At 32.3% G+C, this 13782-nt stretch overlaps 1 protein-coding gene and 1 long non-coding RNA gene across 2 annotated transcripts in view; one reads left to right on the plus strand and one right to left on the minus strand.

Annotated features, from left to right (window-relative positions):
• Positions 1 to 13782, plus strand: part of Nova1 (neuro-oncological ventral antigen 1) — a gene marked incomplete at its 5' end in the record, with an annotated part of 138410 nt that overhangs the window by 98666 nt on the left and 25962 nt on the right. Inside the window, 1 exon segment of the mRNA XM_013510444.1 lies at positions 6195 to 6361. Coding sequence (XP_013365898.1) covers positions 6195 to 6361 — 167 coding nt within the window.
• LOC102018366 overlaps positions 1 to 13782 on the minus strand; it is a 63615-nt gene that overhangs the window by 3433 nt on the left and 46400 nt on the right. Inside the window, exon 2 of the long non-coding RNA XR_259801.1 lies at positions 3122 to 3306. This is a non-coding gene — a long non-coding RNA (uncharacterized LOC102018366). The remainder of the gene's footprint in view (positions 1 to 3121; positions 3307 to 13782) is intronic.

Genomic DNA, 13782 nt, shown 5'->3' on the forward strand with positions numbered 1-13782 from the left:
TGTATTATTTTAAAAGTCAGTTTTTACCTGTCGCAGAATTAATTGGCCTTTCCATTTTCTTCAGTTAGTTTTGAGCCCAAAAGTGTTGTCTGTAGGTTACCACAGAAATATTAATAAACATGCTGTTAGATTTATTGTATTGATGTTACATTTTGAGATGTTTTGCAGCCAGATTCCATGCTTTTGAATAGCAGTTGTATTTCTTGTAGAGTTCAATAATGTGTCTGCATTTTGATTCTACAGTAGTCATATTCTCAGTAGGAATAGAGGTTAGAAATATTTCATTTTCCAATGTTCAGATTTTTAGATTTAAGAGGATTGTCTAGACTTTACTAGTGGAGCATTCCTAATCTGAAAATTTGGTATTTGAAATGTTCCAAAGTTGGAAAATTTTCAGCATCGTTCCAAAAGTTTTACATTTGTAGAATTTCAGATTTTGGACTTTTGAATTAAGGATGCTTGACCTGTATACACTTAAGTAATTTTTTTTATATTCAAGTAAGATGTTTAATAATTTTCCTCATAGGTTTGAAATACTGTATGTGGGTCAGCCCAATAGTGTACGCCCATTATTCTGTAATAGACACATTCTACTTTGAAATAGGTCTCATGTATCTAGAACTTTTAGACTTTTTACTAGATGACAGCAAAAAGTACTCTTCTTCCCCCTAACATTATTAGAGTGAATTACATGCTTAATCTCAAAAATAAACTGTTGAATTATTTATTATATATCCTAGTATCTTTGCCTAAGATCTTTTTACTGAGTGCCCTTTTTTATGGACATAAAGATACAGAATTTATAACTCATAGTTTTAAATAATTTCCTAAAATATATTTATTTTCATATGCATTGACTGATCTCATAAACTCAAATAGACTTACTGGCTTTACAGATGTTTTATAGATCAAATCGCCATAGACACTAATCATTCACTTGTATATATGTTTCCAAACTGAAGAAAATCTAGACTCACAGAGTTAGTTCATTTACTCAGAAAAACTTGCTGAACATCTTATCATGTTCCAGGTCCTGTGCGTAGGTTTTATAAGTACAGAAGGAAACATAGCGAAGTCTTTTTCTTTCCTTTTTATCTTCGTTCAGTCTTTTATTAATCACTAATTTTCTGAATATCATTTATTTGCTTTTGATATTTTCTCTGTATATTTTGTTTTATTATAGTGTTTGTTTACACAGACTAGACTCTGAGTTCCACAGGACAGTGAAAGAGTTGCCTGATCATTGCTGTATCTTCAGCTTCTATCTAATACTTACTTAGCAGGAACTCAGTAAATGGTTAGCAAGTGAATGAATGGAGTAAAAGCCAGAACCTAGGAAGCCCAGTGAACTGTTCTAAGAACAGAATGGCAAACAGTATTATACATTGGTAATGGGGAAATGGCACACAGACCTGAGTAGTGGGTGTGTCTAGGTGTAACGGTGATGCATGGGTTCAGTGGAGTTGTAGGACAAATGCCAAAGTGGAGTAGAGTTGAGGGGCAGAAGTCCTGTTCAGTTGGATTGAAGATTGCATAGTGAGGAGTGGAAAACAAGTATATTTAAAGTTCAAAAATTTTCAGAGTAAGGAAATGGAGTGCTGCAACTAGAATAAGCGCGTGAGGTCAAGGAAGGCTTGTAAATTTCATTCTGATGAAAATTTCAAATATACATAAAAGAAAAACAGTGTAATTAATCTCTTTATGCCTTTCATCTGTATCAATAATTTAAAATTTTACCATATGTGTATTTCATTTACTCTTTTTGGCTATTCCACATGATTTTTCCAGTCTATATTTCAGGATGCATCTTGAGAAAAGAAAAGAATGAAAAAGAAAAATGCTTTTTCCTAATTTATCATAATCATAACTTAAAATTAACAGTAATTCTTTGATACTGTGTAATACTCAGTTCTTATCTGCTTCAATTGTGTTTCAAATAAAAGTTGTTTGAATTTGGATTCAGTCAAACTCTAACTTACATTGGATCATAAGACCTTAGTTAAGTTTCTTTTCCTCTGTAGAATAATCCGTTGTTGATGAAACTGCTTAATTTTTGTAAACTATCTTATATTCTTGACTGATATTTTTGCTTTCTTATTGTGTCATCTCCGTGGTTATTCTGAGTATTAGCTGTAAGTGTAAAGTAGTACAGTGCTGCACTGGACTTAGGTTCAGCTGCCTGTGGGCACATGCTTCATGACTGGCCCTGCGCTTCATACTGCATCACATCGTGAGGCCCAAACTGTGTGGTTCTCGCCTTCTTCATCATGGTAGTGCTGACCACCGAAGTAAGTTGGTGTCACTCTGATGTGTTCACTGAAAATTCCCATTTAACTTTTATCCATTGATGCTATGCATTTATGATCTTTGCTTAAGTTAGTTATTTTATTACATTTCCAAAGAGTAGTTTTCTAACTCATCCATGTCTTTAAGCAATGGAACGATTCCACATTTTCTGTTGTTGGTAATGGTATAATACAAAAAGGCAAATTATGCTTTTAGAGCACGAGGTGTGGAGGACTTGGGGAAGGACTTAGTGTTCAAGTACCTGAGAGCCCCAGACAGGAGCAGGGCTGATTAAGGGGCTCGCCAAAGCCAGCATAGAATCGATGTATTTCATTAGATGTCTATGAGAACTTTTCTGTGAAACCTGTTTGGTAACTGTACCTGGTTTCAGGAACTTGTGCTTTTTCAGCATTGCATGTGAAATCAAGAAATAAAATGATTTCATGTATGACTTTTTTATTTGATAGTGACCCCTTGTGGGGTCAATTACAAATCTTTTTAATTTGTCCCTTAAAAAGTATAATTTAAAATTGATACTCTCTTAGTCACCTGTATTTTTACATTATGCAGAATATGGGAATGTACCTTTATGTGGCTTATTTTTGGCTTTTGTTACTAGTCTGTTGCAAAGAGAAGTAAATGCTACTGTTCAGCAAATAAAATGATAAATAAGTGGCAGTTCAGTTTAGACAGTAATGGAGTCTGAAAGCCTTTAAAATGACAAAATCTAGCAACTTTTGTGATTTATAGGCTCATTTGTGTTACATAGTTTGGTCACATATCTGACAGGATTCCTTTTTGTGATTTCCTCCTAAAAATTATGGTTTTGTCTTACCTGAGTGAAAAGGCCATTAGAGTTCAGTAGAAGAATATGCCTGCGTGTCTTCTGGGGATAGTACTGTTTCCCAGTGATAGATGTATCCGCTCCTTTTTGCTCTCCTTTTTTGTTCTTCTTTCTTCTTTTTGGAGTAGTTCTAGTATAAATTATAGACTTTCACTACCAGAGAATTTGAACTGTAACTGAACAAAATATTATGTTAAAATTGTATTACACGGTTATGTAAAATTTGATTTCAGACAGTCATTTCATCATGGTTCAGTGATTTCCATTCACTGTTTGTTAGCCTATATAATCTGAACAGTATTGGGGTTTACTGTGGGGTCAGATGTGAAATGTATTATGTCAGATCTAAATTTTAAGAACTATGTGGGTTGTGCAACATCTTTAGTTACTTAGCACCATGCTGTATTTTTTAAAATCCTACTTAAATTAGACTCTGAGTTTCCATATAAGAGTATTCGGTTGTTTCCAAACAGCAATAATGTAACGTGCCCTACGTTTTGTGTTTTGTGCTGAGTTCTCGCACTTTCTGCTCGCTTCCTGGATAGTTAATGCAGTCTCACCAAATCTCTCTGGAGCATCTGTATAAACGAGATTTTACCCAAGAGCCACAAAGACAATACAGACAAGGAGAAGAAAAGTTATTTAAGAGAAACAAAGTTAAGCGCACAAACTCACATTAAACTTTATACATCCTACCCTTCATTACAAATGACCGGTATATTTACTCTGTATTGCAATTTTTCTAAAATCTAGTAAACTCTATTTTTGAATGTTTTATTTAAACTATGAGAATCTAATTTTGATATACCCCTATAATTATACTTTCTTCCTATATCTTGAACTCTTCAGTGTTTTCTAGAATAATATTTTACACTTATTTTAAATTTCAACTTACTATAAAAATGGTTTGTACATCATAATCTTTGAAGCAACATAAACTCCATGTGATTATTTTGAATATTTATATTTTCATAACTTTGCCCAATATATTTTTTAAGAAAATTGTATAAACTTTCCTAATATATGCAATCTTTAAAAAAAAAAAGATGGCATGGACATAGAAGAGAGCCTGCTATTTTACAGTCTTCCTAAGAAAGGAGATGAAAGTAGGGGAGGGGAAGCATGCAAGGAAGAGTCTTGAGGATGACCTAAATATGTTACGAGCATGAAAATACCGCACTGAAACTCAGTATTTTACAAAACCAGTAGGCACTAAAAATACATTTAAAAATTTTACAGAGTGGTTTAGAATTTGGAAACAGTAAACATCAAAAGGGTAAATTGTAGGTACTTGAAAGTACACATATTAATTCAAAAAGAATTCACAAACTTTGAAATGCTATCTTTTGATTTTTTTCTTTTACAACTCTTTGGAAAAGAAAGATTTCTGAGAACTGAGTTTACTGAGTTCATTTGTTCTTTTGGGACATGGAGAAATGATTACCACTGAATATTAGGCTGCTGCAGTAAACTTACAATAGTCTGAAAAAATAATCATTTATTTTCTTTGCTTTAATGTATATTTGTAAAATTAGAGTTGATTAGAGAACCTGTGTGAATGACCCAGCCAATTTCATTTTAATCCTGTGTATATTTTATCTATTTAATAAAAAACAAATATCATAAATAATATTTTATCAACTGAACCAAACTCACGACCTTGCGCTTGCCAGGAAGGCGCTTTTGCCGCTGAGCTAAATCCCCAGCCCCTTAAATGTTCTTTTAATCCTGATATTCTGCTTTTTTAAAAAATACATCATAAGTAAAGATAGCATTGATTCATTTACTGAGGACTGAGACTATCGTAGCTTGTGGAGATTCTCCAGCACAAAGCAAAACTAATTGTCCACATGAAACTTTCATTCTAGTGAAGAAATAAAAATAAATATAAAATATCAGGTAGTGATTATTACTGCAATTAAAAGAACATGGAGGGGCTGGGGAAAGAGCCCACCAGCCCAGCACCTGCCTGGTGAGTGCAAGGTCATGAGTTCGATTCCTGGTACCAAAAAAAAAGGAACACGGAAAATAAATAGAAGGTGTTATAAATTTAGAAATTTATTTACTGTGTAAACTTTCCAAGGGATCCACCCCTGAACCCAGTGGACCACCCATTATAATACTTCTTTAGTTTTCATATTACACTGTCTTATATTTATTGGCTTTGGTGTTTTTATCTATAAAGAGAAAGCTCTTTGAAAAACAGGTCCATGTGTTGTCACCAATTTCTAACCCTAAGACCTTGAAATGGAACTGCCTCTTTAAATACTCAGCTTTTGTTAGGTCAATGAATTTCTAATATGCTCACAAATTCTCTACATCTCTGGTGCTGCCAGAATCCAGAGACCCTTTTTGAAACTACAACAATAAGAAAAGAATGAATAAAAGTAATAAAAAGGGATATGTATATAGAGCTCTACCTTTTCGTTATTTTATTTTATTGAAATTATAATTTGCATAAGAACCTGAAAGTTAATAAACCCCAAAATACACAGTAGATAATATGAAAGGGAAAGAAATTGCTCAAAGGAAGGAACAACTGGGATGAACCAGAGGAGAAAAAGAAAGAAGGAAGGGAAAAAAATCTATATGTGTATAGAAGGATAGCTTCGATACTTGTACTGCTGGTGTCTAATGGTTTATTGAAAGGAACAGTTAATGCGTAAATTTTTTGACCAATTTTGCATGCTTATATCTGGTAATCTGAACAACTAATTTGAAGACAACGGTATGCAATATAACAACCATTGATGAACTCCTACTATCTTGTTTGGTGAAGTTCTGTATCATTTCTAAAGGTATTTTTTATTATTTTTATTCTCTTTAATGGTTTGATTGTTATTGCATTCTTACATCTAGTAATGTGAGCAACTTCACTGAAGATAACAATATGTAATATAACAGCCACTATTAATTCTTGTCATTTAGTTTTGAAACCCTGTATGATTTTTATTGTTTTTGTGTTGTTTTGGTTTTGTCTATGTTGTTATTTTGTTCTCTTTATAATAAAAAAGGAAAGAAAATGTGAAGGAATGTTTGCTGAAAAGTGGTCTTCTGTCTCCAGGTACTACTGAGCGAGTGTGCTTGATCCAGGGAACAGTGGAAGCATTGAATGCAGTTCATGGATTCATTGCAGAAAAAATTCGAGAAATGCCCCAAAATGTGGCCAAGACGGAACCCGTCAGCATTCTACAACCCCAGACCACCGTTAATCCAGATCGCATCAAACAAGTGAGTGTTTAGTTGGGAAATCAGAGAAAAATTCTACAGCATAGTTCCTAACGTGTGTTCCTTACAAAAGAAGCCTTACCAATTTTTTCAAACATATTAAAAGCATACCAGATATTATACCTTTAGATATTTAAAGGCTATGAAGATCTTTTCCTTAGATTGATAAATTTACATATTTATTAACTGAATTACTCCTTTATTAATGTTACACTGATGAGCACTGATGTGACTCTTGATTGCCCTTTTTAAACTTACATAATTTTTTTCACTGATAGGAACAATATTTAAATCATATCACTTTTTAAATAAAGTATAAAAATTGAAATGAAACTATATCCTCAAAATTTCCAGTACCAAATTTTTACTGATAAATGTACTATAGTTATTTTGCATATAAATTCCTGCTTTGTTAATTGTTTTGTTTGACATTTTTATCAAATATCTGTATAATTTTTGTAACTAGCATTCAGTCCTTTGTTACAAGTCAGCTATTATGTTTTGTATATCTTGTACAGTAAGTACATATATGTCAAAAAAGACCAATGTTGATTTTTAATGTATGGGTTTTTTTGTAAAAAACAATTTACTTGATAAAATCCAATGTGGGTTTTTAAGACTAATGGTTAACATGATGTAGGGGGAAATAAAATTATTTAATGTTGAATAAGATGGATTCTCCCCACATAAACAATTTTAAATCTACATATCTGCTTCATACTTTGTGCTCATAATTATTGTTTCTACCTTTGCCATTTTATAATTAACCATTTAATGTGTGATTTAGCTTTACTATCTACAGGCCATGCTTTCCAAAAAAATGTATTCCCAATTAATTTACAGAATATTTGGTTTACAGAATATTTATGTTCGTTGTAATAAATTTGAAATATAGTTCAAAGCCTTATTAATTTCATGTTTCTGAACTGAAAAAACTACTAAACAGTGTTATTAATCTACTACAATTTACCAATATAGAGATAAATATAATATTAATTGTATATAAATACAAAATTAATAATTAGGTAATATTTTCAAATTATAGCTAATAATCAGTTTTCTGTTCTTTAAAAAATTCTTCCATGTTTAAATTATGAGTAAGCAATTCTTATTCTATAGAAAATCTTCCATATAATACTTTTGTTAGGGTCAAATGGTTCAATTTATATAATTTTCATGACTTTTCAAGGAACTTTTACAGTGGCAGCATATAAATACTTTAAAGCTATAAATATCAATGGTTTTTTAATTCTTCCCAGCCATTTAATAGTTTTGAAGTGTTTGTTTTTATCTATGCTAGGTGAATACAAAGACTAATTTAAAGATGATGACTTGAAAGTGATCTTGGAACTTTATCCAGATTTTTAAAACTAGGTGTCTAGTTAAGGACCTCTGGGTTAAAATCATCTGAGACTCAAGAATTCACAGAATAAGCACTGAAGTACATGGTCTTCTTGCTCTCTAACTTCATCCAGTCTATCACTTCCCTCTTTCCTTTTGTAACTTCTGTGAGAAAGTTCACATATTTCAAATAGGGATGAACGTCTTGATTTTCTAAAAGTAAAACATAAATTGTAGTTTGAGTAGTATGATATCACTGGCAATGTATTCAGGTTATAATATAAATTTATTTTTTATACGGACACATAACTAATACCACCAAATGATAGTCTGAATCATGGTGAAAATTACAACTTTTTTTAAGGCAATATGAGACTTACAGACTGCCATATATCTATTGCCAGTATAGATTTACAGGGACTAGAATTTTAAAAGATTTGGTTTATTTTTCTTTGCCTTGTTTGGATAATCTTACTTACATTCAAGAGGAGTATTAAAAGTAATATTGAATGATTGAAGTTTGTGTATTTGCATTCATTTTTAAACCTTGCTAGTATCATGGATTAAAATTGTTGTTAATTATTTTATCTTTTCATGTAGTCAATGACATATATAAAGTAGCATACCATTTAACAGGATTTATCAAAAAGCAACACTGAATCTAATAGGGCAGCATATTTAATACTTACTTTCTTTGTAATGTAAAAACTGAAAAATTTACTGGTTATATCTAGAAAAGAAGTAGAATATATATCTAAGATATTATAGATTAACTGGTTTTTTTATACTCTTAAGTTTAGGATTCTCTAACTTTCTAGGTATCTAGTTCACCAATGTAGCACTTGTTACCAGATCATTAAATAAGTCAGGAATATAAATACAGATGCTTATCACTTGATTTCTGAAGAAATAGCAGGTTATGCACTATAAAATACTTATTTGTAAATAAAGGATTTTTCCATAGAATAGATGAAAACGTATTTTGTAAAATGTTTATGTTTTAAATTTTAATCCAAAGTCATAATAAAAATTTTGTTGAATGATATTTTTCTCTTAATGATTGACATGAAATTTGCATGTGCTCTGAGCTTCAGTCCTAAATGTAGTTTTTTAAAAAATTGAACTGGATGCCTACAGACATAGCACAGAACATGTAGCATGTGCTAGGCACTGTGCTTGATCCCTGCCCCCAAAATGAGTTGGGCTTGATCAGAATTTCAAGCTGGCCAGGACTACATAATGAGATCCTATCTCAAAAAAACAAAACAAAATAATAACAATAGTAATTTCTGGATAGGGATGTAGCTTAGTGGAATATCACTTGCTCAGCATATGCAAGGCCCTAGGTTCCATTCCCTGCACCTCAAAAACAAAAATATTTTTTAAATCTTTTATTTATGGCCAGTTTTATTCAAAATAAGATTATTTAAAGGATAAAATTACTTTTCAAAGCTGCTGGATCCATAAAATCTTAACTTCTCCTTAGAAATAAACTCATGTGGAATATGAAATTATCGATTGTATTGTTTTAGTCATTACACTGTTTATTAGAATTGAGAATTTTAAAGTTTTCTTACTAAAATTATGCTTTATATGTAATAATCCTATAGTTAGAAGTGAAGTTTAGTTCTAAGCAAATAAGATTTTAAATGTTATGATTTCACAACATCTATTAAGAGTTTTAATAAGCTATTATATTCTGAATTGTGTTATCAAGATAGCTGGGAAATGTGTATATTTTATATGAACCATAATATCATATCCAAATAAAACCTACTCTTAGTTATTAAGTGAGTCCTCAAATAAATACAGTTTCTTAGGAACGTATGATACTGGTCTCACAGGTCTTTCATATACTGGAATAATAGAAAGAAGTTTTGGTGGCTTTTTTTTTGCTTTTTTTTTTTTTTTTTTTTTTTTTTTTTTTTGGTTTCTTGAGACAGGGTCTCGGTTATGTAGTACATGTGGGCTTGAACTGAATATGTAGTCCAGCTGTCCTCAAAACTCACTGCAACCCTTCTACCTCAGGCTCTCCAGTATTGGGATTGCAGGTGTGTGCCACCACACTCTGCTCATCTCATCATATAGTAGGATGATGAAATCTAGCAGGATAACTTTATATCCAACTTCAGGTATTAGATGTTGTAGACTATTTAGTCCTTAATTCAGAATTTTTAAAAGAAAATTTTCATTAGGAAAGAGGTGGCTAGAACCATTTTGAAAATTATCTTGTTTTTTTTAAAAAAGTCCAATTAAGATATGAAAAGCACCATCATTTAGCCCAAGGAATTTTACTTCCATCATGAACAATTAGCAGAAATAGCACTTGTTAATTTATTTATTCATTATTCATTCAGTCATGAAATGCTTAGGTATTACAAAATGTATTAAATTATAGCTGTGGCCCTTGAACACTAGTTTGAGAAGCATAAGTGTTTTTAACTTATAAAAATTGAAAACTGCACATAGTTTTCAAAACTTCCATATAAATGACATAAGAAGCATGTGAAAGACATGTAGGCTACAGTAGAAGTTAATAGTCTTAAAAAGAAGTAAAGACTTGAACTGGATTTTGAAAATTGTACAAGAATGACTCAATTAAAGAAAAAAACCTTTTAGGAAGATGAAACAAAATAGATTTGAGAGAAAGAATAGCTTGTATCTTGAATAGTAAGAAGTCTATCTTTGCAGAATTACATATAGCATTTGTGTTGGAATTTAGAGAAAATTAGTGTTAAGTAGGGAAGATGGAGCCAGATAATGCAGATATTTGGATGTCTGGCTGAGGGATATCCTGTAGACTACAGATTATTCCTAATATTTTCCAAAAGAGCTCTTAGTTTCTTTTAAAGATTATGAAGACAGTGAAGGGACTTTGCATTTTGGTGTTGTGTGCTATCTTACTATTCGGGTCCATGTAGGAAAAGTTATGGATAGGGAAAGAGAACCTGACTGGACTGGTTTCAGTGTTGGAAGATAGTTCAGATAGTGCAAGAAGGGGAGTACAGTCAGAAATGATCAGTTAAAGGTGATAGCTGCATATTATTTTATGTATTTTGTGTGAAGCAATATACAGGTTTAATAAAGCTCTAAACAAGGATTGGAAGAGGTCATTACTTGAGTATTGGTAGTTAATGGTAGATTCTGAATTAAATTGAGGTTTATTCACTGCTGCTGTCATTATAGTTGTAAGTATTAGAGAGTCTTTACATTTACAACTGTAAACTTGCTTGAGGGCAAGTTGTATTTATTAATCATTTATTTATGCTAATATTCTCTGGTCCAACAGAATTGTCACATCTTAACAAGACTTCATCTTATAATTTGCCATAAGCTTTTATTTATTCCAGAAAGCCTAGTTATATCTGCATTTTACTAAAGCCCTATTACTAAAACTTTCATTTAAAAAGTTCATAGTTTGAAGGACCTACTATATTAGGATTATTAAAATACTTCAGTTTTCCTTTTATTTTTATGTGCTACGTAAGCTTTATTAGCTTGGGAGCCATCCGAGGCATGAGAAAAGCACACTTCTGGGTATGTCAGCTGGTTCATGGAGGCACAACCTCGGCACTGTACCTGGCCTGTGGCCCCTTCCTCTCTGGCTGTTACCCTGCTCTACTTCCTGGCTATGATGAACTACGCAGCTTTGTAATGTCACACCCTTCTGCCATGATGTCCCTGCCTTGGAACCAGCTGCCCATGGGCTGAATCCTTTGAAACCATGAGTCAAAAAAAATCCTCTCCTCCCTTAAGTTGGGGTGCTGGGTATGGTGCCTCCGTGATGAAAAGCTGAGTGATACAGAGATAAAAACTAAACCCACCAAGAGAAATCCCCACACACTCACTCTAGTAATGACATTTAGAAACTACCACACCAAGAGTCACTGGGGTTGTAGAACTGCTAAAACTCTCATACACTGCTGGTGGAAAGGTTAGCTGATACAACACTTCAAAACCAGTTTGATGGTTTCTTTAACAGTTAAGCGTTCACCTGCATATGATCCCATGGTTACATTTTTAGGTGACATTCTCTGTAATAACCAAAAAATGTAGCCCCAGAATGATTGGATAAACAAATTGTAGTCCATCTGTCCAATGGAATACAACTCAGTGACTCAAAAAAAAGTAGGAGGCACACACCTGTAATCCCAGCACTCAGGAGTCTGTAGCAGGAGGAACGCCAGGAGTCCGAGGCCAGTCTGGCTACATACTGGCTGAACTGCATAGTCAGACCTTGTCTCAAAAAACTAAATGAATTTAAAATAAAAAATAAAAAGAAATTTGATAGAGGCAACTATGTGGATGAATCTCCAAATAAGCCACACAAAACATAGGATCCCATTTCTATAAAGTTGTAGAAAATGCACAAATCTGTTGTGAGAGCAAGATCAGTGATTGCCTGGAGGGAGAGGCAAGAGGAAAGGAGTCGAAAGGGTTTTGAGGGAATTTTGTTGTGTCACAGTATTTTCACTGTCTCCAAGGTGATGGTTTCATGTAGTTCAGAACCTGTCAAAGCAAGTCAGACACTGTGGCACATGACTGTAAGCTCATTTCTCTGGGAGGCTGAGGCAGGAAGATAGCAAATTCAAGCCCAGTTGAGGCAACTCAGTGACCTAAATCTCACATCAAAACAAAAAGGGCCAGGATGTGGGTCAGTTCAAAGACCCTGGGTTCAATCCCAGCACTATTTATTTTTAAACCTCCCTTATTGTCTGGTCTTGGTATCTATCTTAGTTACTTTGCTCACTGCTGAGACAAAATACCTGACACCCACAAGTTAAAGGAGGAAAAGTTTATTTCACTTACAGTCTGTAGAACTCTCAGCCTACAGTCAGCTGGGTCCAAGACAGGGTGGCATGGCAGAGGGAAGTAAAAGAGGAGAAACAGTTCATGGCAGGCCGAAGGCAGTGAAGCAACGAGCAGCCAACCTTCAATTTCCTTTACAATTAGGTAATTTGCTTTTGATGTTTAAGGAATTCTTAAATAGCCACTCATAATGTATATAAAAAAATCTCTTTCCAAGTGGAGTGGGAAATGGTGTTGAAAAATGACATATGCACTGTTTGAAAATGAAAGAATAGTTTTGAGGAATGTGTGCTTTGTAAATGTTATTATAAATATGTCCATGTATTGATGTCATGTGTATATTCAGCTAATTACATGTACATGATGTATAACAGAAATTTTAGTAAATGGTATTAACTTGAAACCACTAAACTTTAGTTCTGCACAGTGAAAGGATATAAAAATTTTGCTAATAAAATATTTAGGAAATAAATACTGTACATTGAAACATTTCTTATGGACTTTCCTACCATTTTTCTATGTGGTTCACAGCATTTATCAGAACTGTTCCATTCATCTAATTAATAGAAGCCTTGAAATTAAAGATAATACTTTAATATAATATTTTCATTTATCTGTTTATGAGAACAGTTTTTTTCCTAATATTTAAAAAAAATCAGTTGAAAACATTCTGAAATGTCTTTATCATTATAAATTAAATTTGTAAGAGAAGGAGACTTTATGCTTAGAAGTATCTATATGAATAATTGGAAAATGTGTCCCATCTTTCATTAGTATTTTAGCAATTTTTAAGCCAAGCAGATACATTTAAAGACAATTTTTCTGTGATATTTCAGCAATTTTATTCTTACAAATCCAAATTTATATAATTTTAACCATTTATTTAAAATATTAAAATGTAGCTTCTCATCAGATTATGTTTAATAATCAAAACTTTAATTATGTAAGAGAGTAATATTTTCTAGAAGTTTAAAAATATTGTCTTTTTCCTTACAGGAAAGAAAAAGCATCAAAATTTAATAATTTTAATGAATGTAAATTATATCAATTATTAATACATGTTCAATATTTCATGTATATGACATTTAAAAGAAAGTGAAAAATCATTCCATCATTTTATCTATTACTACAAATTCTAAGTCACCTGAAAATTCTCCTTTTATATAGTTCTCTGAGATACTTAAAGATCTTGTTGAAAATTCATATTGAGGAAAAAGTTATTGTGATAGTGAGTATAGAGTACTTGAAGTGAATTTTACTCATGGAATCTTTGG

Source organism: Chinchilla lanigera, unplaced genomic scaffold (assembly GCF_000276665.1).
Source record: "Chinchilla lanigera isolate Chin_1 unplaced genomic scaffold, ChiLan1.0 scaffold00008, whole genome shotgun sequence".
Lineage (NCBI taxonomy): Eukaryota > Metazoa > Chordata > Mammalia > Rodentia > Chinchillidae > Chinchilla > Chinchilla lanigera.